Source organism: Poecilia formosa, unplaced genomic scaffold, assembly GCF_000485575.1.
Source record: "Poecilia formosa unplaced genomic scaffold, Poecilia_formosa-5.1.2 Scaffold4, whole genome shotgun sequence".
In the NCBI taxonomy this organism is placed as follows: Eukaryota; Metazoa; Chordata; class Actinopteri; order Cyprinodontiformes; family Poeciliidae; genus Poecilia; species Poecilia formosa.
Genome location: NW_006799943.1, coordinates 659,477 through 681,486, shown reverse-complemented (window position 1 = coordinate 681,486; position 22,010 = coordinate 659,477). Strand labels below are relative to the sequence as shown.

The 22,010-nt window shown below is 39.9% G+C and overlaps 2 protein-coding genes across 3 annotated transcripts; both read left to right on the top strand.

The window, feature by feature from the left end:
- Positions 1–120: 120 nt before the first annotated feature.
- On the top strand, positions 121–4,684 carry trub1 (TruB pseudouridine (psi) synthase family member 1). 2 transcript variants are annotated; one of them, XM_007558472.2, is made up of 8 exons: positions 121–307; positions 379–477; positions 721–776; positions 940–1,021; positions 1,100–1,172; positions 2,804–2,943; positions 3,033–3,089; positions 3,173–4,684. In XM_007558472.2, exons 1-8 carry the CDS (start codon positions 139–141, stop codon positions 3,352–3,354), a joined length of 858 nt encoding a protein of 285 aa, XP_007558534.2. In that variant the 5' UTR covers positions 121–138; the 3' UTR covers positions 3,355–4,684. The 2 variants fall into 2 exon arrangements, with proteins under 2 accessions (XP_007558534.2, XP_016530134.1); XM_016674648.1 differs by having other exon boundaries at positions 904–1,021.
- A 6,964-nt stretch (positions 4,685–11,648) lies between these two features.
- Positions 11,649–18,237, top strand: hhex (hematopoietically expressed homeobox). Its single transcript, XM_007558463.2, has 4 exons — positions 11,649–12,680; positions 15,221–15,399; positions 17,377–17,427; positions 17,516–18,237. Exons 1-4 carry the CDS (start codon positions 12,266–12,268, stop codon positions 17,777–17,779), a joined length of 909 nt encoding a protein of 302 aa, XP_007558525.1. The 5' UTR covers positions 11,649–12,265; the 3' UTR covers positions 17,780–18,237.
- Positions 18,238–22,010: the final 3,773 nt, after the last annotated feature.

Here is a 22,010-nt window from a genome sequence, read left to right as displayed (position 1 = left end):
TTCAGAACTTGTTATATCTTATTTTGGAATTTAAAAGACTGCAAAGATTGGTAGTCATTTTCCAGATATGATTGTTTACCTCCCAAAACAGCAGAGGGCAGTAAAACACTATTAATTCGCTCTCCATAAAAGAAGAAGATGAACATCTCACAAAAAACAAGCATGGCTGGGAATGTGAGCGGCGCAGCGGGACCAATAAGTTCTCTGTCTAAGCTTCAGTCTTTAAATGGATTGTTCGCCATATATAAGAAACAAGGGCCGACATCTGCTGATGTGTTAAACAAGTTCAAAGATACTTTGCTCAGAGGTAAGACTGCGCAAACAACAGCAACACGGAGGGCTACTGCTCATTAAAAAGCTTTACTTCTGTTCTTCCAGAGGCGGGAGTGCAGTACCCAAACAGCAGAAAGAGGAAGAAGCAGTATCTGAAGTTAGGCCACGGAGGGACCCTGGACAGCGCTGCTAGCGGAGTCTTGGGTAAGAGGCGTTCACTGTCTGCCAGGAGATCTGAGCTTTAGAGTTCCATTCCACTTTAATTCAAATAGGTTTTTGCATAGCAAACAATCCGACTGAGTCATAAGTCATTCAGTCCAATTTAATTCAATCCAGTATGAGTAAGCTGGTTTATATTTGATGAAAGAAGAAATCATTTACCATTAATTTTACGAGCTTCCTTTTTTCCTGAAAGGCAGAAAACTATTCCTCACTCTTTCCTTTCAGTTGTCGGTATTGGGAACGGGACAAAAATGCTCAGCACGATGTTGACTGGTTCAAAGGTGAGTTTTGTAAAACAGCATGTGAAAATGGGGCTCAAAGCAGCCACACATTAACGGATAAAGGGACACGTTTTGCTGATAGCCAGGCAAAACGTGTCAAAACGTGTCAAAATCTAATCGAGGTTAGATTTTGTTTTTGTGTATTCTAATTATATCTTTGAAGAAATACGTGGCTGTGGGAGAACTGGGAAAAGCAACAGATACTCTTGATGCCACTGGAACGGTGATCATGGAGAAAGTGTTTGGTAAATGTTTTTCTTTGCAGCAGAGTTCCTCCATGTTTCTGCAGGGCTATAGTAGCGTTTTCTGTTCTTTCCTTCTAGAGCACATAACCAGGCTGGACATGGAGGAGAAGTTAAAAGCTTTTACTGGGGACATTATGCAGGTTCCTCCACTGTAAGTAACCCCATCTGAACAGAGAAGTTTTAATATAGGAGGAGAAATTTACTGATCTAATACTAAACAGGCGATTATCAGCAGACATGGGCTGGGAACCTACAAATTGGGAGAAGGACTTCAGCTGATCCCAGTAACAAGCTCGCCTAGAAATAGGCCTGCTGGGACCTTCACAAGTCATCACACCCTTTAAACTTTTTAGCATTTGGTCATGTCACAATCAGACTTTGAGGGATTTAGTGCGGTGGACCAACTCCAGGTTAGGGTCAGATGTCCATCTACTTCATTTGGAAGCAGATGGACAATCTGTGGTTTTGAAAATGTTTTACAAATAACCTGAAAACTTTCTGATGTGTTTATCAGCTCCTTTAGAGTCCACTTGTAGAATCAGGTGTTTGGGGAAATGCCATGTTAATAACAAGAAGAATTTTGCAAAATTTTGAGTCACTGACACAATAAATTAAAATGGCAGCAGTAGGATAGAAGTGTATAATCTGAACTACACAACAAGCTGGTGGGGGGGGGGTCAATGGGCAACAAGGCAAGACAAAGTTTGCCTCAATAGGGCAACCAAAACATTTAGATATTGAGGCATGATGATGACCCAGCAAACCTCCCAACTATACAGGACAGTCTTCGTTCCACCTGTCAAATGAAACATGTTTGAGCTGAACGTCTTTATGAATATTTCCCCAGGGCTAAAGCAGTAACATAATATAGGAGGACACATGGTTTATTAGAACGTCATTCTTTGTTTTAGGTCCCGTTGCCAAAATGTTTTTTAATTTGGAGCGGTCCCAGAAAATGTGTGTATGTGGCCTGTGATACATTTTCTTTATTTTCATTATATTTTGTTGTACTGATCAGGTTTTTTTTTTTTTGGTTTTAAATCAGTTTTATTTTAATATCGGGTCCTGCGTTAATCTCTGTGGCTGCTTGTCTATGTCCACTTCATGGATCACTCATGTGGTTTTAGAACCTAGCCTTGATTTGAACTTCTCCAGCTTTCTCCCTGAACTAAATTATGTGAGACGTGAAGGTAGTCGCATGGCTATTGAAGTGACTTGAGGGAGAGAGACATGAATAAACGTATAAGGCAACAGTTGTTTACTTAAATATTATTTTTATCAAAGTTTTTATCCATTTACTGCCAAATCACATCAGTCTCTCCAGTTTTTTGTGATTCTGTAAACATGGAAATTGATGCAAAATCAACACATGCCCACGTTTTTGCACTAATGCGTTATTTATTTATTATGCTTATTCCAAATTTTCCACAATAATGATCAAAAACATTGGGTTTAAGTGATTGCTTCCTCCTACCTGCAGGTGGCAGTATTTCACACTTACTTCTGCCTCAGTCTGCTGATGTCAAGTTAGTCTAATTGACATGACAAGTAACAAAAAGTCACATTTACTGTCATCCATACATCCAAACTTGTCAATTTTCTTCCCCAATAATGCACTTCTTTGTTTTGATGTGTGAAATGGGCTTTGTGATTATAATTTCGTGGCTCTTTTTGCAAGACAATGTATATGCCATGGAAATCTCAGGTGGGCATTTCCCAGATGAAGCTTATGTTATCCTAATTCTACAATTCTCAGGACAGTGAAGTTTTGTCGTTTGCTAGCTTCTCCGCCCTGAAGAAAGACGGCCAGCGTCTGTCTGTGTTGTTGAAGAAAGGTCACCAGGTGGAGGCCAAACCTGCACGGCCTGTCACCGTGCACAGCCTGACACTGCAGGAGTTCAAACCTCCTCTCTTCACTCTCGGTTAGCTCAAACTGCTCCATCCACTCTGAGTTGTTCTGTGCAGCATGATGACTCTCATTTCTTCCCTTTACACTCTGACTGTGTGACAGATATTGAATGCGGTGGAGGGTTTTATGTCAGAAGCCTGGTGGACGACCTGGGGAAAGGTAACACTCCAGATGATCTCGGTGAAAGCAGCTGAGCTAAAATCGGTGTTTTGTAACATGGCTGCTGTGTTTTGGTGCTGCAGCTCTGTCGTCGTGTGCTCATGTGAAGGAGTTGGTCAGGACGAAGCAGGGCCAGTTCACCCTGCAGGATCACGTGTTGCATGAGGAGCAGTGGACGCTGCAGAGCGTCGTTGGGGCGCTGCAGCCCTGCCCAGAGGAGGACCAGAGGACGGACTCTCCCAGATCCCCACAGAACGCTACCTAACACTTGGCAGCGGGCTAAAGGAAGAGCTGTTTGGTGCCATCCTCTACCTGCTTTGTCCTCCAGAGAGAAGATCAGCTGTAAACATATGAGATCGTTTGGTTTGTTTAGTGACTGGTGGCAGAAAACTGACTGATGGTAAAACCATCATCGTTCTCCTGGAGGTCAGTGGACTAGTCTGAACTGGACTGTCTCTGCTCTTTATGGTTGGTTAAATATAATTATTGCTTTTGTTGAAGGTACAGTTTAAATTTAATGAAAAAATCTATAAAATTATGTAAATATGTAAAAAAAAAATATTTTTTTTACATATTTGTTAAAACTGTCACCATGGAGTGACAGTTTGAGATAATCTGAAAGATGGATCTCCACTTCCACCCTGAGCCATTATTGACCTGCAGAAATGCACCGTTCCTGACCAAAAACAACCAATCAGCGCCAGGATGCGGGTCTTGGCGCTATCAATGAATATCATGCACTTACTGATCAGTACACTAATGGTGGAGAAATGACTTTACCTGCCACACAGTGCCACATGAAATTGTGATTGAGAGCAGTAAGACCCTCCTGACTGATTGGTTTTTGGGTTTGTTTTGTTTTTTTTGTCTCATGTTGTCATGACATGGTGACAGTTTCTGCAAATATTAGAAACTTGGAGCCTTAGGGACCATTGTCCTCATTGAACCGTTTCATTTCACAGCATGTTTCAAATTAAGTTTATGGACTGTCTTGCTGTAATAAATGTCTCCACAAGAGGTCCCCACTGGGCCTTTTTTTTGTGTGTCCTGGTTGAACGTCTGCAGGTGCAGACCTCCAGCATCCTTCCTCAAGATAATCCTGACCATCTTCTCATTCTGGACCCTGGAATTAGCTTATCTTATCTTCAGGTTTCCTCCTTTTTGTGTTCAAGGATTGGTTTTTTATTATTATTCTTTCTTTCCATTTGTACATGGACAGTTTCTCTCCTAATTGAACCTCTGCGTGTGTGTGTGTTATCCAGCTTTAAACTGCAACATAATATCCAATGTGACATACAAGTAATGAAAGAAAAAATAAGAGCAAATTGAAGAAAACGATGGGCACAGAATCAGATATTAGTTTAAAGTATGTCCTGGAGAATCTACCCTGATTGCACTATCGCTAAACAAGATATATTCATGATTATTGATTTTTATTATTGAACAGCTACAAAGTTCTGTCAATGTGAAATGTTTAGAAAGATCAGGCATGAATATTTAAGACGGTGAAAGTGACTTTCCAGGTTTCCTGGTGGAATATCTGAGTATGTGAGCACAATTGTTACACAGATGCATAAAAAACTGAAAAAATCCCATCTCAATACTTTCATCCACATTTCTGATGTTAGGATTTAGTGACCAGACAGTCAAGTTTTTATCAGCTCACCAGGCCTGAGGTCAGTTTGATCTGTTTTGTTTGCGAAGCAGCAACCAAACGTGTCGTCATTCCTCCATGTCTTTACAGGCTTTGCTGCTCTTCATCCATGGATGTGATGGCTCTGCATTAAAATTGAGCGCTTTAAAAGATTAGAAGATTTATTTTTTATTTTTGTTCTTTTGGGTCATCTTCATGCCAGTATTTTGCCTCCATTTTGCTGTTGCCTGGTTGTGATCCATCCACCTTTAACAGTGGGGAAATACCAGTTCAGTTAAAAAATACTTTATTAGTCCAGAGAGAAAATAAATGTAACCATGCTTTATGTTTAGACTTGTAGATGCTGATAGCAGGAAGAATCTCCTGTAGTGGTCTGTTTTACAACGGCTCTAAGGCAGCCTCTGACTGAAGACATGGTGGTTATGTTGTGTGAAGAGGATGATCAGGGTTGTTATTAATGTTCTCGATTTTATGAAGAATCCTGTTGAATGATTAGATTCAATAGGTGGATGTTTCCTCAGATGGATGTCATGCATCATCCTGGCCTTGCAGACATCCTGGCAGCAAAGACGACAACCTGGTTCTGCTGCACACACCGACTGGCTTCTAGATCCAGCTGTGCAGAACAGATTCTGAGGAGAATAAGAGAGAGTAATGTTTCATATTATAAACAAGTACCAGAGTCCATGTTTCATATGAACTGAGGTGAAGGAGGTTGGTGGGGTCAGTAGTGTGGTTGATATGTTACTCCTGTTCGAAACGTGCACTGCACTATTAATGCATGCAATGGAACACACGTAATATATATTTCAGGTGCTCGGTCCTCTCCAGTGGACTGTGTCCATCGTTAGCATGTCCACCAGCTGAATCTGGTGTTTGAAGGTCCTGATCACCTCTGTAGTGACTCCCTGAAAGGACACAGCATGTAGATGGAGCCTCTGCTGTCTGCTATGACCACAAATGAGAATCTTCTGGTTTCTAGCGATTCGATTTGATTCCGATTTGTAGGCTCATGATTCGATTTAGAAACCAATTTGTCTATTCAAGCAGTCTAGAGATTCTGTTTAAATTATAACTGACAAAATTAAAGTGATAAAGGTACATGTGATTCCTGTATCAAGTTCTATCAGTTTATACTTAAGCAAATGTAGGTTTGTGCATAAATTCTGTAATTTAAATTACCAGTATTTTGTTAGCTTAGCTAGCTTTCCCTTAGATGAAAAGATATCAAAGAATTATTGAAAATGCATACCGTCGTCGAGGGCCTTCAGTGGCTGAGTGGACGTGTTATGTGACATATAGCATACTCGCTAGTAGGTGCAACAGTGACGTAAAAATTAAACACCTTTTAAAATCTTTGAGCATTTTGAACTGATTCAGAATTTCCAGAATTACGAATTGCTTATTCTTTATAAAAGGTATTTATTTTTTGCAGCTATAGCTAGATATATTTAACCCTTTCATGCATAGTGGTCACTAAAGGCCATTTTCTTGAGCTTCTTGTTGATTTTTATGTTATAAATGCACACAGACCACTGAAGTGGACACTAATGCATCATAAAATACACTATCACCTTCTGGCCATCAGCTGCAAATAAAATAATTTTTGTTATATACAATATGGCTGACAGACAAAAAAAAGCATGCCAACCGACCCTGTCCCTCGTCCTACTGTAGGGGACTCTTGCAGGTAAAATATTGTGACATCAGATAACCCCTAAAGAACAATACTACTGACGTATTTTTCAAATAACCACTTTGTATTTGGAAAAAATTACAATTGATCACCTAAAAAATATTTTTTTTTAACAAAATGTCCTACCTTTTTATGCCTTAAGAAAATAAAAAAATAAAAAAAGGGAAAAATCCTGACACAAAGGATCATAATTCATGCATGAAAGGGATATATTAGTTATATATATATGGATATTTTATAGATTCATTCAAATATTTGTTCTCATTATGTGAAATTTTTGTTTAAACTGAACAAATGAAATTATTATTATTATTATTATTATTATTATTATTATTATTATTATTATTATTATTATAGATCTATGACAGAGGGACTTATACGATGTAACCTTGCTGTTTGTAGGGAAGATTCAGCAGCCATCATAGTGAACGCACCTGCAGACAGGTGTTAATCCATGGCACACATCAACATGGAGGAAGGTGGCGCCAGCTGCCAGGGCGGATGGGAGAAGTTATCAGTAGATTTTGGACAGGAGTCTGACGCCAGGAGAGGCTGGTTGGATCGATATGCCGCAAATATTGGCCGCTGAGAGCTTCTTTTAAGTCTTCAAGGCCGCTCATTTGTGTGTTTGCTGACTTTATCTAAATTACGGCCGTTAGAAAGTAGCATGTAGCGGAGCGCTCTTTAACCACGTTATCGAGCCACTGGATTTATTGTGGGAACCCTGAGGCCCTCCCATGCCCCGGTGGGTGGCGGGGGCGGGGGGTTATTAGCTCTGATGGACAATAGCGCGTGCAGGTGGGGCCCCTGACCTGCCCTGTCCGTGCTGTAACTCTGAAACCCAGAAGTCCCAGGTTATTCTTTAACACTTACTGAAACTTGCTTGACAGAATAAACATGCACTTTGGGAGCCATTATAACAATTTGCATTTATTGCCATTATCATCATTTTACTGGTGATCTCCTGATACATGAAATTCACAGGAAACCTCCAAACATTCAAATCATGAGATAATCACCCTCCATTCAGCTGCCATCCACAGTGGATTGCAGCTGACTTGTAGGCGTTTAACTTCCAATAGTAAAGATAACGCTCCAAACTGTTTGAGACCTGAAGGTAAATCCAGGGCCAGTGTTGTGGTTTTACATGGCCTCCTGTCAACTGACAACCTTGGTTCTGGAGAAAGCGTTGGTGGTGGCTGCTGGCAGATAGGACAGGTGTTGAAGGACAGGTGTTACACCAGATTCTGGGACCAGCAGATATTCAGTTTGGTTTATTTAAATTGTTCCGATTCATGACAAGTGTTGCACAAGACAGACGATTCAGCCATATTAACAGATTCTAAGCAAGCTGCATGGGACTCTTGTTATAAACCAATGCAGTCAAATTCAGTTTATTATTCCTATTGCTTCAGTTTTCTATCTAAGTAAACCCAGCAGACTGATGCACTCATTGACCTGTGACAGTAGTCATTTGCATTTTGTCGTTGGATTTCCCTCATACTAAGCAAGCATGTGAGAGAAAGAAATGTCCTTTAACAGGAAGGAATCTTCAGCAAAACCAGAACCTGGCTGAATGTGACCAGCCGTCTGCAACGACCGACTCAGGTTCTGAGAAGACAGAAACCCCAGAAGAACTCCTCTGATCCTAATTAATAAAGGATCTGAATCCTTTCTACTCTCAGGAACTCTAGGATCTAGCGGTAGACCAGGAACTCTAGGATCTAGCGGTAGACCAGCACTGAGAGCAAAGCGCTCTGTTAGAAACGTTTGGAACTATACAACATCTGATGGAATTTGACTGTTTTGAAGATGTGAGAGGACAATCTTCAGTTTCTGTTCTGGATTTCACAGGAAGCAAATGAAGGGAAGCTAAAATAGGAGAAATATCTTTTTTCCTCTCTCTTTTTTTTTAAACTTTAATCAGAACTCTTGCTGCGGCATATATTGTGGCTCCAGGGGGCGCTGTTAAAAAGCAGGACAGAAGAACAGATTGCTACAGATTCAGACACCTGAATCAGAATCAGTTTTACTCAGTTGTGTGCACGTTTGTGCACACATAGGAGTTTGACGTTTACTTTGCTGTTCGGTGTTCATCAGGAGGCAGCCTAACATAAAAAACACTGTAGACATTGAATTCATTTTTTATGTGACAAAATTGATAACAGAACATTTTAAAATGTGACTTCATATTTAAAATGTTAAATAATCTGTAGCAGACTTTTAGAATAAAGTCATTGACACAACGTAAGCGATTATTACCACGGAGTGAATGTTGCATGTCATGCAATCTGCTGGGTTTCCTTAGATATAAACTTTTTAAACTAATTTGAATAATTAATCACTGTGCTGAATTAATTGGAACGTGAAATTATTTAATTTTTTTTTGTAAAGTGCCTTTAGACAACATTTTTTGTGAACTGGCGTTATATAAATAAACTGAATTGGATTGAATTAACAGTCAGCTACGTTTACCAGTGATTTAACACATTAGTGAAAAGACCGATAGCCTATCAATGCACAGAGCAGATAAACATGGAGCCAAGTCAGGGATAACAGCCAATAGGACAACAGATCACTATCCGTGCTGAATTTGATGATTTTGTATTTTTGTGTTTATGATGTAAATCACTTTAAATTGCTTTGCTGCTGAAATGCACCGTATAAATAAACCTGATTGATATGTAATCCAGACTCTTTGTAGAAGTTAAGACTAAATCCTAAATCACTTACAATTAAAGGTGTTTGTATCAGAAAAGGTTTTTGATTAGGAAAATACATTTTGTTTTTTCTTCAAAATGAATCCAGGTTACATTTTTGACACTGAAATGAAGCTTCTGGTGCATAACAGAGCACCCACTGCACAGCAAATTTGGAAGTGTTCCATCAACTCCTACAGAGTTAAATTCAACACTTTGAAAGTGTCTGTATTGGTCCACTCTGGATAGTGTAGAAGTTACACTTTTGAAAGTGTTATTTGTGATAGAGTTGAATAAACACTCACAGTAGTTGAAATCAAACACACTTCAGTGTTAATATACCCAACACTAGTGTATATTGTCAAAAGTTAACACTATGAACATGTTAATCTAACACAGAACAGTGTAAAGCAGGGTGTGCTGTGGTGGTGCAGGGGTTAAGCACAACCCCCAAATGAAGGCTCTAGTTTTCAATGCAGCTGTTGTGGGTTTGCTTCTCAGTCTTCCCCTTCTCTAATTACTCACTTTTTTTTTGTCAATTTACTACCAAATAAAAGCCACTAGAGCAATTAAAACCGTTTTTTTCCCCAGAGACTATTGGCCATCAATAATCCCCAAATTCATTTTAAAAGACATTAGATGCTACAAAAACACCAGCACCAGTTGCAGTATGTAATCTACGTTTATTTCAAAACATCAAACAGCACTGACAGCAATATACAACAAAGGTCATTCATTCATGGTACTTTGCACTGAAGTTGAAGTGTGCTTTGAAAGTTCATTGGAAGCGTCCATGGATGGTCTTGTGATCACTGATGGTAAAGTGTCTTTGGTGCTGCTCTTGTTTTTGCCAACATGAAGGAGGAAGACTTCCAGCCTGGAAGGAAAAACAAGAAATATAGCAGAAACATTAGGATAATAAATAAATATTTTAAAAAGTAGTGCGAGCAAAACTAATTCAAATTACTCTGCCCACCTGGTTTACAAGATAAAGCATAAAAAAGTCAAAAATAATTACTAAACAAATTAGTCAGCTTATAGAAAAAATTTTGGACAGCATTAAAAGTCGTGCTAACCTATCTGAAGAAATGTGTTGGAGTCATCATAACAGGCTTTAGTCACCAACATGACACACTGACAAAGAAAAAACATTTTGGCAGTTTTTAGATGTGCCATAGGTACAAAACAGCAGCGTCAAATGGCTCAATTGCCTCCTCACTCTGTAGATATGTTCTCCAGAGTCCTGCTAATCACCTAATTATTGTATTCAGGTGTGGTGCAGCAGCGGCACATCTAAATGTTGCAGGACAATGGTCCTCCAGAACAGGAGTTTGACACCTGTGGCATAGATCAAGCCAATGGTCCAGCACAGCCACTCCTCCGTTTTGCAGTCTACAGCTAAAAACTTAAAGAAAACAATCCTGCAGCTATCCATCCATCCATTTTCTTTACACCCTTGTCCCTTAGTGGGGTCAGGAGGGTTGCTGGTGCCTATCTCCAGTTAACATTCTGGGCAAGAGTCAGGGTACACCCTGGACAGAGTGTCAGTCTGTCAAAGGGCAACACAGAGACACACAACATGCAAACTCCATGCAGAAAGACTGGGAATCAAACCCAGAACCTCCTTGCTGCAAGGCAACAGCTCTACCAACTGTGCCACTGTGCAGCCTGACCCTGCTAGTTTGCCATTTGTTGCCAAGTGACTGATGATGACTTAGGTAACAAGCTTTACCTAGAATGCATCTGGAGACAATAAGGACGATTCATTTGTAGTTTTGTGTGTCATGAAGTTAAATATAAGAGTGAAAATAAAGCCAGTCATGTGGCACAACATTTTATTCAATATTTTACACTCGCTATGTCACTAAAATCAGTCAGCCAGGTAAGTTTTTTTTAGCAACCATGAGTCAACAATGGGGTACCCTACTATATAAACTACTGGGGTATTGTACACAGTTTTCAACAGGAGAGGGCTCTCCTTTACAGTTCTTGTTAGATGTGATAAAAAAAAAATTGGATCCTTAAAAGCACATCCCATGTGGGCCCCCTTTAGGTTCAGGCCGGGGGCCTGCTGCAACCCCTACCCTATCTGTTGCTCCTTCCCTGATGTGATGTCACAAATATGTTTACAATTGTGGGAGGAACTGTCTGATGTTGATTTCTAAATCAATACCAGACTGAATGTTGATTTAAACTGTTGGAGTTAATTTAGAAATCAACACTGGACTGGATTGCTTTTTGTTTAACTCTTTGGAACTCTTTAGTGAGTGTTAGGGAAACTAACACTAACACTCATGTTGTTGAATTAACACTGTATTTTTAACATACAACACTTGCACTGGAAATCTGACACTTCTGAATTTGCTGTGTGGATGGCAACTCTGGCTCTGAAAAAAGATTCTATTAAAAAGTAGCTATTTTTGAGATCTTAATAACATAAAAATGGGAACCATAGTTAAAAAGCTTTGGTTTTAAAATACGTTTGATCTGTTAACTAAGTTCTGGAAAACGATTCTTTTCCTAGGAACATATTTCTTTCTTTTTTATTCATCTTCTATAAAAGATGCCAGATTAAGTCATTTGAATATTTACTTATTTTGTTGCCTTTCAGTTTAAGGTTAAACTTTAAAAACAGTTTATTCTGGTCTGAATGTTTAAAGGGAGCCCTGTGTGCCATTGCACACAGCTGTGTGTCATTACACTACAGGACAGCGATGTGAACACATTGAACTATATTCTCAGTATTCAACTCATCCCGCTGATATTTGAGCTTTCAGGTCTGAGATTCTCCTGAAAAGCAGAAAAATAAAATAAAAATCTCCCCTCACTGCGGGGAGAGTTTGGGTCTCAGACAAAGCCAATCAGAAACGGCCACCAGCCACCTGCAGGAAGTCGGCCGTCCATTTATCTCCTCCCTTCTGCTCGCGCATTCAGATAACAGACCCAGCGGTTGGATCGAGTGTCAGCTGGACAGCAGTCCGTCCTGATGGGCACCAAAACACTGTAACGGCCCCTGCGCAGTCCAGGGACCCTCTTGGTTAGTTGAAGTGAGGAAAAGTAAGCTCAGCGCCAGAGCTGGGAGTTACAGAAGGCTCTGGACTGAAGACCTGAGGAAGGTGTTAGATTTATGCTGGAAGAGACGGAGAGACGCAGCGTGTCAGCAGCGGTACACACCATGAGCGTCCCGCTTTACGCACCGACCCCCATCCAGCCCGCTCACCCGACCCCCTTCTACATCGAGGACATCCTGGGAAGGACTGATTCGGCCGCCATCTCTTCATCTTCCTCCTCCTCCTGCTCCACTCCGGTGATCCCCACACCGACACTCCCGTCAGCGAACTCCTCCTTCACCAGTCTGATTTCTCCCTACCGGACACCGATTTACGAGCCCACGCCGATCCACCCGGTGCTGTCCCACGCCGCGCTGACAACGACCTACGGCCCCGTCGGAGCCTTCAACGGCTCCATCTACCCGTTCCACCAGCAGCAACACCGCTCCATGGGGGAATACGCACAGGCGCTGCTCCGACAGGACCCCCTCGGTGAGCAGAGACCAGCGCCCCCTTTTCACTTTCTCCATTCTGACAGTTGTTTATCTGACAGCTGGTTTCTTTCCTTGTGCGCAAACATTGTTCCTAGACTCAGGGTGGATTCTTCCACTTCATCATCAAGTCCCATTATTACTGTTACTGAGCAAAACAGTGTTTTCGGGTTTCCTTTGACAGTTAAATTAGTTTGTATTCCCTTTTTTGTGTGAAAACATATCTTGGTAAGGGTGCCTCAGTTAACATATCATCATTTCCCAACAATCAGGTCTAAATATGATCAATTCTAAATATGCCCGGCCTTTATGACTGTAACACCATTCTCTCTGACTCAGTGCAGGCGCTTTTCTGCGTTAACAAACTTCGTTTCAGTGCCAACGAAACCGTTTTTGCATGAGTATCACGCTTGGTGGTGCATATCGAACTTCAGATCTTCTCCAGTTGCATGTTCGCTATGTGCAAAAACACACACACACACACACACACACACACACACACACACACACACACACACACACACACACACACACACACACTGTACACAGGACCACAACCAGCTGGAGACTTTTGCACAGTTTTCCCAAAGAGTTTCTGCGCATGATGGCTGACCACGCACACATGAGTCACGCTGTTATTGTGACAGACATTTAGGGCCACAATAGCTTCAGGCATATCCATTCAGCACGCTGGGGTTGCCCTGGGGGCCCTGAGTTGCCGACCTTGACTTGTTCTCCGGGGGCCCATTGTTCTGGAAGATCAGAAGAATCCCCTCTATCATGAGCAGCTGATTGTTGGTCTGGAGAAGTGATGATTGGTGTAAATATCAAACAGGCCTGGTTGGACTCGGCTGAGTTCAACTTAAATTAGATAAGATTGATAATGAATATAGGACGGTCCTCTGAAGTATAGTGATTTTGGGCTAGTGAACAAGCCGGGCCTTTTTCCGTTCATAGCGGAAGCTGTGAGCCTGTCGATAGGAGTAAATCTGCTCTCAGAAGCTGTTAAATGTTTTCCTGTCTCACCCCGGCCAGCCGCTTCCTCGGGAGGCCGCTGCACGCTGCTGATTATTTTATCGACATCCTCAATACAGACATATTCAGGAAACACTCGGCCTCTGATAGCCCGGGATCCGTTTTTCACATATTGTTGCACTTCCTCTGCCGGGCCCTGCGAGGATGTGGCTGACTTTCTTCATGGCAGGCGGCGAAGCAGAGAGAGAGGAGGAGCGGGAGGAGGGGGCACCCCGGGGCCCGTTGGGACCCCCACAGCAGAGATAGAACAAGAAGAGCCTCCGGGTTCCAGACTGAGTCGCATGCGCGGCTCACAACCTGATCACCTCTAAACAGACTCCAGATCAGTTTGTTGGAATTATGCAATAATCGGGTTATTTTAATGGAGGTCTATAATTATTTTTAAAAAGGAGCCGCTTTGAAGTCAAACAGGTTTATGCAAAAACTGCAACAAAATGTGCATAATTTATACTTTATTTTACTTGTAATGAAAATATATAAAAGTTTGCAAATAACTATAAAATGCAGTTTGTTTGTAATTGTTCAGTTGAGTTTATTTTAGCCTTCATTGGGACTGATTCTGGTTTGTTTCACATTTCTCCAGTTTTGTGATGATTAAACTGAAAACCGTCTGAGCGTCGATTTGATGCTGAAATCTGAACAGATGTGAGTCCAAAACTTCTGTTTTTGGTTTCTGAATGATTATTCAAACAGTTTATCATTTACCTAAAACCTTCACAAAGAATCAACACGATCCACTGACAGGATGTGACATGAGTCTGTTTGTTTGTTTGATTTGCCATAAAAACTATTAACACACAGTAAAATTGCCGGATACTAAAGTTGAGCTTGTCTTCGATATCAGGCCACTATCACCTTTATTGGCTTTTCCACAGCTTAGACAATCCTTCTGGTCATAAGAGGATGAAAATACCGTAGATTGCATGAAAAGCTGCACATGGCATCATATTAGTGTGAGTGAGACCAGGCGCCTGCTCAGTGGATAGCTGCCCTCCTCGTCTGTAATCACAGCAGAAAGCAGGAAGCACATGAGCGGATATTTGGCCATAGTTTTCACTCTGTCACGACCTTCCTGAAAAGGCAGCATGCAGCAGGCGGCTGGCTGCTGTTGTTTGTTCCACACCATTACTGGGAGGAAACTGCGCTGATTCCGCACATCTATGCGGTCTTTTTCTCTGCAGAAGCTCCAAGTATTGCTTTCCTTATATGGGCTTCCCCTATAATCCAGGATGCAATTAGAAATTCTAATAATCACATATGAAGCTTTGTTTTTGTTGTGTTTATTTCTATATATTTTAATTTTAATAATGGGTTTTAGTTTGCTCTGGTTTCTGTCTGTATTGTTGAATTGTTGTTTTCCTGTAAAACATCTAACATCCAGCAGCAGCAAAACTAAAGCTGGAATCGTCTGACTGGGCCGGGTCACTGAACAGAACACGGCTGATAATGCAGTTGTGTGTGTGTGTGTGTGTGTGTGTGTGTGTGTGTGTGTGTGTGTGTGAGAAGGGAAGCCCCTGTTGTGGAGCCCATTTATCCAGCGGCCCCTACACAAGAGAAAGGGAGGCCAGGTTCGGTTCTCCAACGACCAGACCGTCGAACTGGAGAAGAAGTTCGAGACGCAGAAATACCTGTCCCCTCCGGAGAGGAAGCGTCTGGCCAAGATGCTGCAGCTCAGCGAGAGACAGGTGAGGAGGCCGAACCTGCCCAGAACCAACCGAACTTTGTTTCATCTCAGCCTTTTTCCTCCGGGAAGACGGGAGCTCTGTCTGGCTTTAATAATAATAATAATAATAATAATAATAATCTTTCTTCTTTTTTTATAAACGAGAAAGCTTTAAAAATCCTAGCCGCTAAATGCGCCTCAAAGTTATGCGGTTTTTTTCCCCATTTAGCCATAAACGTCAGCTTTGTATTCGATTTGAAAATAATATTTTATCTATTTTTATCTAGACTTAATTATTTCTCCTCTTTTTACTTCTGAGCGGGACAAACAGCAACCCGACCCGCTGCGGCTCGGCTGGCGCTAAAAATAAAAGACGATTATAAATCCAAATTTTCCACATGGGTATGAATAATTTTGGGATTACTAACTGTGAATGTATATTTTTTTACACGATTTAAAACAATAATTGTTTAATTTTAAAGTAATTTCTTAATGCGAAAGGACTGACTGAATAGCAGTTCAGAAATCTCGCTCTGTTCGGGATGGATGGACATGTCCTCCTGGACTGTTATCGTTAAGTGTTTTTGAGAGACTAGGAACAGACCTCTCATGCTTTATGTTTAGTTAAATTCAACTATTTTAAAAGTTTTATTATTATTATTATTATTATTATTATTATTTGACCTTTATTCATACAGGTTGCCTCATTAAGATCCAATACCTCATTTACAAGACAGAGCTGTAGTTAGTCGTATAACCGAGGCTCTCCCTGAGCTGCAGTTTAACCTCAGTAAATAAAAGCATAAAGTCTGATCAGCTGCAGGAGACGGGAGGGGAGCATTTTCCTAAAAATTCGGAAAAAAAAAAAAAACATGCATAGCAAATTGAAATGACACAACTTTCGGGCAAGTCATTTATTTTGAGTTGAATTTTAATGTGACATTTTTCAATTCATTTTAACCATAATGAATGTATCCCATGTATCATTTTTCCATCTCCTGTTCACATTTTTTCACAACACTATAATTAATAAATGTTCTTTTTTTATTCCTTGATGATGACGTTTCAGTGTTTACCACTACATAGTAAACTGACTGATTTGAAGCGCTTTTCTAATCATCCCGACCAAACCAAGTTTTTTACACCGGTAGTGCATGAATCAGCAGTGAAATTGGAATTATTATTATTATTATTATTATTATTATTATTATAGGCACAAATAATACACGATAACAAACAAACCGAACAGAGCAGCAGTCCCATGCATGTATCATGGTGATTATGGCGTAAACTAATTTGCAACTCTTGTTACTATACGGGCTTTTCTAATCAGTATCTAAAAACTATTAGAAAGTGAAATAGTAATTAAGTTAAAGTTAAGAGCCTTCAGGGCAGAACATTAGGCCTGCTCTTCCCACTGACCCAATGAGCCTACATGAGGATCATTCTTCTAAAATCTCTACTTTATGCCGATTTTGCATTAAAAAAAACACATCATGTAGACGTTTAATATCCACCTGTCGATAAAACCAGCAAACAGCTTCAAAACTAAGAAAATTACGCATTTATTATGATTGATAAAGCGAGTACTGAAGTTTGCTGCCGTTCATAGCAATAGAAAAGCAATTATATTTTCTAATAATTACTTGACCGTTTCTAAAAATACCTAGCTGTTTCTTCACTGCCTGTTTCCAGTGGAAACAGGCAGTGAAGAAACAGCTAAGAATCATCAGCGATCATACGGGCTACTTTCTATTCTATTATTTTTAAGCTAAGAACTAGCATGTGTTTAAATTGTATAGCGATGTTTTTTTATTGATATTGTTATGCTTTATTATTTTTAAAGTGGCACGAATTTGAATCACCTCATTATTTGTCAACTTTGTTTTCTAAGTCTTAAACATTACATTGACTTTTTTGTTGTTTAATTCTGACAATGTAACAAATAAAAAATTGTGACATGACAGGCAAAGAACATCCGAGTGATTTTGTGTTTCAGGTGAAGACATGGTTTCAAAACCGACGAGCCAAGTGGAGAAGATTAAAACAGGTGAAGAGCTTTTTTAACAAAGAACTGCCAGATAAAGTCAGTAAAAACATCTGCGTGGACTTTAAATCCATCTTCCTATTTGTGGCAGGAAAATCCCCAGGGCGGTAAGCGGGAGGTGGAGGACGACAGCGTGCTAGGGAGGAACTGTAAGTCGGATAAAATGACGGAGCAGGTGGGGATCCAGAGCATGGAGCACCCGCAGACAGGCCCAACCCCTCTGCTGGCCCCGGGGGGTAACCGTTTGCACTCTGGGTCTGTGCAGTCCCCCACGGAGCTGGACTCTGATGTGTCCGATGATTCAGACCAGGAACTGGATATAGAAAACAACAGTGAGTTAACACTAAACCCATAACTGTGCAGCATAGGTCAGACGGCCTCTCAGTGTTCCGGCTGGATGATGAACTCTGTTTCTAAAACTAGCTTTCTGTGCCTTCCTGAGAATGCAGAAATAAGTTCAAATAAAAGACGCTATCCGGACTTGGAAATGTTTTCAGTTTTGGGACTGGAACCTTGTATTGCTTTATCTCCAGCCATGGCTAATGCTGCTTTTTGCAGCTCTGATTCACAGATCTGTTTAACATTCAGTCCTCGGCTCTGTGTTTACCTCTTGTATATGATGTATAGTTTTTGGGTTGCATTAGTAGTGACTACTAACGATTACTGTAAATATATGGTATTTCCCTCTATCTTTTTTTTAATGTATTTTCAGATTGTGGTATACAAATTAATAATCAGTGAAGCTTACAATGTGCTTTTGGAGTCATGTTTAAAAGACGTTTTCTGACCTGAATAAAGACATGTTAAATTACATTTAACATAAATGTCATTTTTGTTAATCGGGACGAAACTGCTTTTGAAAAAATAAAATTTTAATTTACAGTTAGCTGCGTGACTGGATTTTTACAGTTTATGAACTTCAAATATTTGAATAGTACTAATAAATAATAATAATAATAATAATAATAATAATAATAATAATAATAATAGTAATCTACATTTAAATTATAAAATGTATTAACAAAGGAAAATACCAATATATCTCTTTTCTTAATACTTGGATGTTAATCCTGCTGTTAACATAGTTTTTGCTGACTGAGGTGCACAAATGTATTTGTATGAAAACTACTTTGAATCATTTTTAATCAAATTAGATGTTTATCTCAATGATGTGCAAAATCTGTGCAAGGTTCAAAGAAGACTTATTTGTACAGATTTGAGTAAATTGACTTTGTTTCAGTTTTTGTTTTATTTGCTCTATATTCTTGTTGCACCATCGATCATAGAAAAGATTCCATAATCCCAAACATCTCAGCGATTCTGTTCAAATCTTCTTTAGCTCCTGTCTTAGTAATTGTCATATTACCAAAACACACGCACTTCCAGCTTTTAATTTAAACCTAATCACTGTTCTTCACTGAGCTGCTGCTCTTGGTCCCCAGATGCTGAAATAAAGACAGCCACAGATTAGCGAGCCATTCGGTCCATGTTGATTGTTGTCCCATCACCACATCTAACTTCAAATAGCTTATCAAGCTGCCATGCAAACAGTATGAGTGGGACTTTTTCAGTGAGTAGATTAGGTTAATGATTGACTGAACCTTCAGAGAAGCAGCAACAGAGAGAGCTGATAGACATGAGACACAGACCTGGGTTGTTCACATGCAGGACATTTTCACAGGAATAAAAAATGAGCAGATTTCAAAATAATCCTAAAAATTCTGTAAATGCAACCCAGACCCGTGACTCTGTGTGATAATGTGATGCATATCCAGTAATCGGCTTGTTTGGGTAACATTACCAAGGTTCAATGGCCTCCACATGCAGGACTATTCTACAGTCAACAGAACATTCATTGATCTCAGCTTCTGTATTGTGTAATGTTTCACAAATTGTGCAGAGTAAAGTCAACATTCAAAGGAAAGCACACACAGTTGGTAGGTGAAATGTTCAGCAGCCACACACACACACACACACACACACACACACACACACACACACACACACACACACACACACACACACACACACAAAGGATATTGATAAAGAAATCAGGAGTGATCACAGAGGTTTGTTTTCTAACATGATAAAAAGAAGGCAGCTTTTATGTGAAGCTGATGGGTTTAAGCAGAGCCAGTCTTCCTCGTTTTGTCAATTCAAGCACCAAATGAAGAACAAATACAAGGTGATTAGAGTCTAATGACTAATTCACACACATACATTTCAATGGAATGTTTGAAGAGGTAATGAATGAGTGAGGAGTATTCTGAGTCAGCCCAGTGTGTGAGGGTGAGTGTGAGGGTCAATATCTGACTGTCAATGTTTCCCTATGAGAACACTAACTGTAATTGAAAATGGACAGTTATGTCTTTACTCGTTCATATGTAACGCTCGACATGTTTAATGAGGAAGACTTGGAACTGAAAGATAATCAGATAGATTAAAAGTCAGATTCCAGTGTGCTGGAGTATTTTAATGACATTTTTCAACACTTCCGTTTTATCCTTCCTGATTATGAAAGCTGTCATCTTGTACCAAATCTTCTTTTCCAGTCTATATTTAGTTTGTTGCCATGTTTCTATGAATGGCAGTGCATTAAAAAAGTAAAATAATGCAATTTATTTATTGCTTATTTAAATATGGAGCTCAGTGACAGAGGAAATAAAACAGAACTGACTGAAGTGAAAATAATGAGAAACAATCAGATCCTGAAATTAAATAGAGATTAGACAGAACAAGACAATGTCACTAAAACATACCGACTATATTTTCCTGTATATGTGTGTGTGTGTGTGTGTGTGTGTGTGTGTGTGTGCGCGTGTGTGTGTGGGTGTTTGTGTGTTTGGTGGTATTGATGGACACAAGTTAATGTGTGGATGTATTTGAACGACTGAGGAATGTGTTGACTGTTGACCTTGGCCAAATGGAAGCCATTATCTCCCCCTGCTGAGCCCCCTGCCACACCCCCCCTTCCCTGACTCTGTTAAACTGATAAATTAATGAGGGACAACACTGCTCACATCAATACTGGTGTCACCAGCGGGGACGAAGGCTCATGTGGAGAGGACACACAACAGAAAAAAATGGTAAGACTTTGATGAGAAGTTACTCCTTAACTGTCTTTATGTCTAACCCAATTTCATTCCTTTGATTTCTTAAAGTCAACAGAACATGAGTAAAGAGAAAAGTAAAAAGTTAGTCCCTCCACTCTGAGCCAGCCAGCTTCCAACACTTTGACAATAAGAAACATCTGAAGGCAGCCTGGTAAAACCAGCTCCTTGTTCTACACTTTGCTTCCTCCAGAGGGTCTGGCTTTTGAGAATCGATTGCTTCCCTCTAGGTGTGGACAGTGTTGACGTTTTAAATTTGACCAAATTGGTAACATTTGTCCATGATGTGTGTAATGTGCCCATTCGACACTATGAAGCTTACTGGAAGTTCCCTGTGCTGTAACCAACCGTCCTCCACTGTGAAGAAAAAGTTGATCTAAACGAGGTAACTGTTAATGTTAATTCAGTATGTTGGAAGTGTGACCAACATGAACCGATAGGCTTCGTTCACTTCCTCTGCTGCCATTGGTAAAACTACAGGCAAATTCTAAACGGTGTAGAAAATTGACGTCATCCTTCACAACTTGTCCTTCTGTTCTCTGATTTGCCCGATTGAACCTGGACTACTAGAAGAGGTTTTGGCCCATGATGGTATTTGTTGTTCAAGTCTAAAAATGGTGCACAAGCAGAAATCTAAAATATGAACCATTTGGATCACCTAGAAAGAACGGGAAGCCACAAGTGGCACAATTAAATGGATTTTTAAAAATCCTAAAATAGAGTTTTTGCATGTGACTATTTCTTATAAAACTTGACACACGTGTCTATTAATGCATTTTATCTTAAGAAAATAATAACTCTATAAATTTCTTTAAGTCTTTCGCAACAATTTCATATCTTTTTACCCAGTCATGAGCTGCAGAACTTTGTGAATTTATAATATCTGTCCTCTGTACAAAAGTCACTCAGTGTGGCAAAATATACCACAGAATAGGTGATTGGTCTGCAGGCGAGTTTCAGTGCAGGTTAGCCATGTTAAAATGTTTGAGTTTTTAGTCAATGACACCACAAAACACTAATTTATTTCCGGAAAAATAATTTCAAGAGATATTTATATTTTTATGTGAAATTTTACCGTAAAGTTTGATTTAAATTTTAATTAGATTCCCCAATTTAATTATTTACTTTAGTAATAAATTAAGACCTTTAAAATACATTGGAAAAAATGTTTCATATACAGCTCATGAATGTGGTTCTTGTCATTTTAAATGTTTTATTTAAAATGGGAAGAACCCAAGAGGACCCACCATTTTATATGCAACTTTCAATCTAAATAGCACCATTGAGCTAGATTTAAATTTCAGGATATTTGCTCCTTCTTTACCAAATTCAGTTTATGTCTAGTGCCAATTCACAGTGCATTGTCTCAAGGCCCTTTACAAAAAATGTCCATTCATCCATCCATTTTCTTCAGCTTATCCAGGTTCATGTTGCAGGGTAGCAGCCTAAGCAGTGAGGCTCAGACTTCCCTCTCCT

What these genes read in the sequence shown, in the direction of transcription:
- hhex (XM_007558463.2), top strand. Translation starts at nt 12,266, where the DNA reads ATGCTGGAAGAGACGGAGAGACGCAGCGTGTCAGCAGCGGTACACACC. An exon ending in GCTCCGACAGGACCCCCTCG is followed by an intron (nt 12,681 to 15,220) that starts GTGAGCAGAGAC and finishes GTGTGTGAGAAG; the next exon opens with GGAAGCCCCTGTTGTGGAGC. An exon ending in TGCAGCTCAGCGAGAGACAG is followed by an intron (nt 15,400 to 17,376) that starts GTGAGGAGGCCG and finishes TTTGTGTTTCAG; the next exon opens with GTGAAGACATGGTTTCAAAA.
- trub1 (XM_016674648.1), top strand. Translation starts at nt 139, where the DNA reads ATGAACATCTCACAAAAAACAAGCATGGCTGGGAATGTGAGCGGCGCA. An exon ending in CGCTGCTAGCGGAGTCTTGG is followed by an intron (nt 478 to 720) that starts GTAAGAGGCGTT and finishes CTTTCCTTTCAG; the next exon opens with TTGTCGGTATTGGGAACGGG. An exon ending in CGATGTTGACTGGTTCAAAG is followed by an intron (nt 777 to 903) that starts GTGAGTTTTGTA and finishes AATCGAGGTTAG; the next exon opens with ATTTTGTTTTTGTGTATTCT.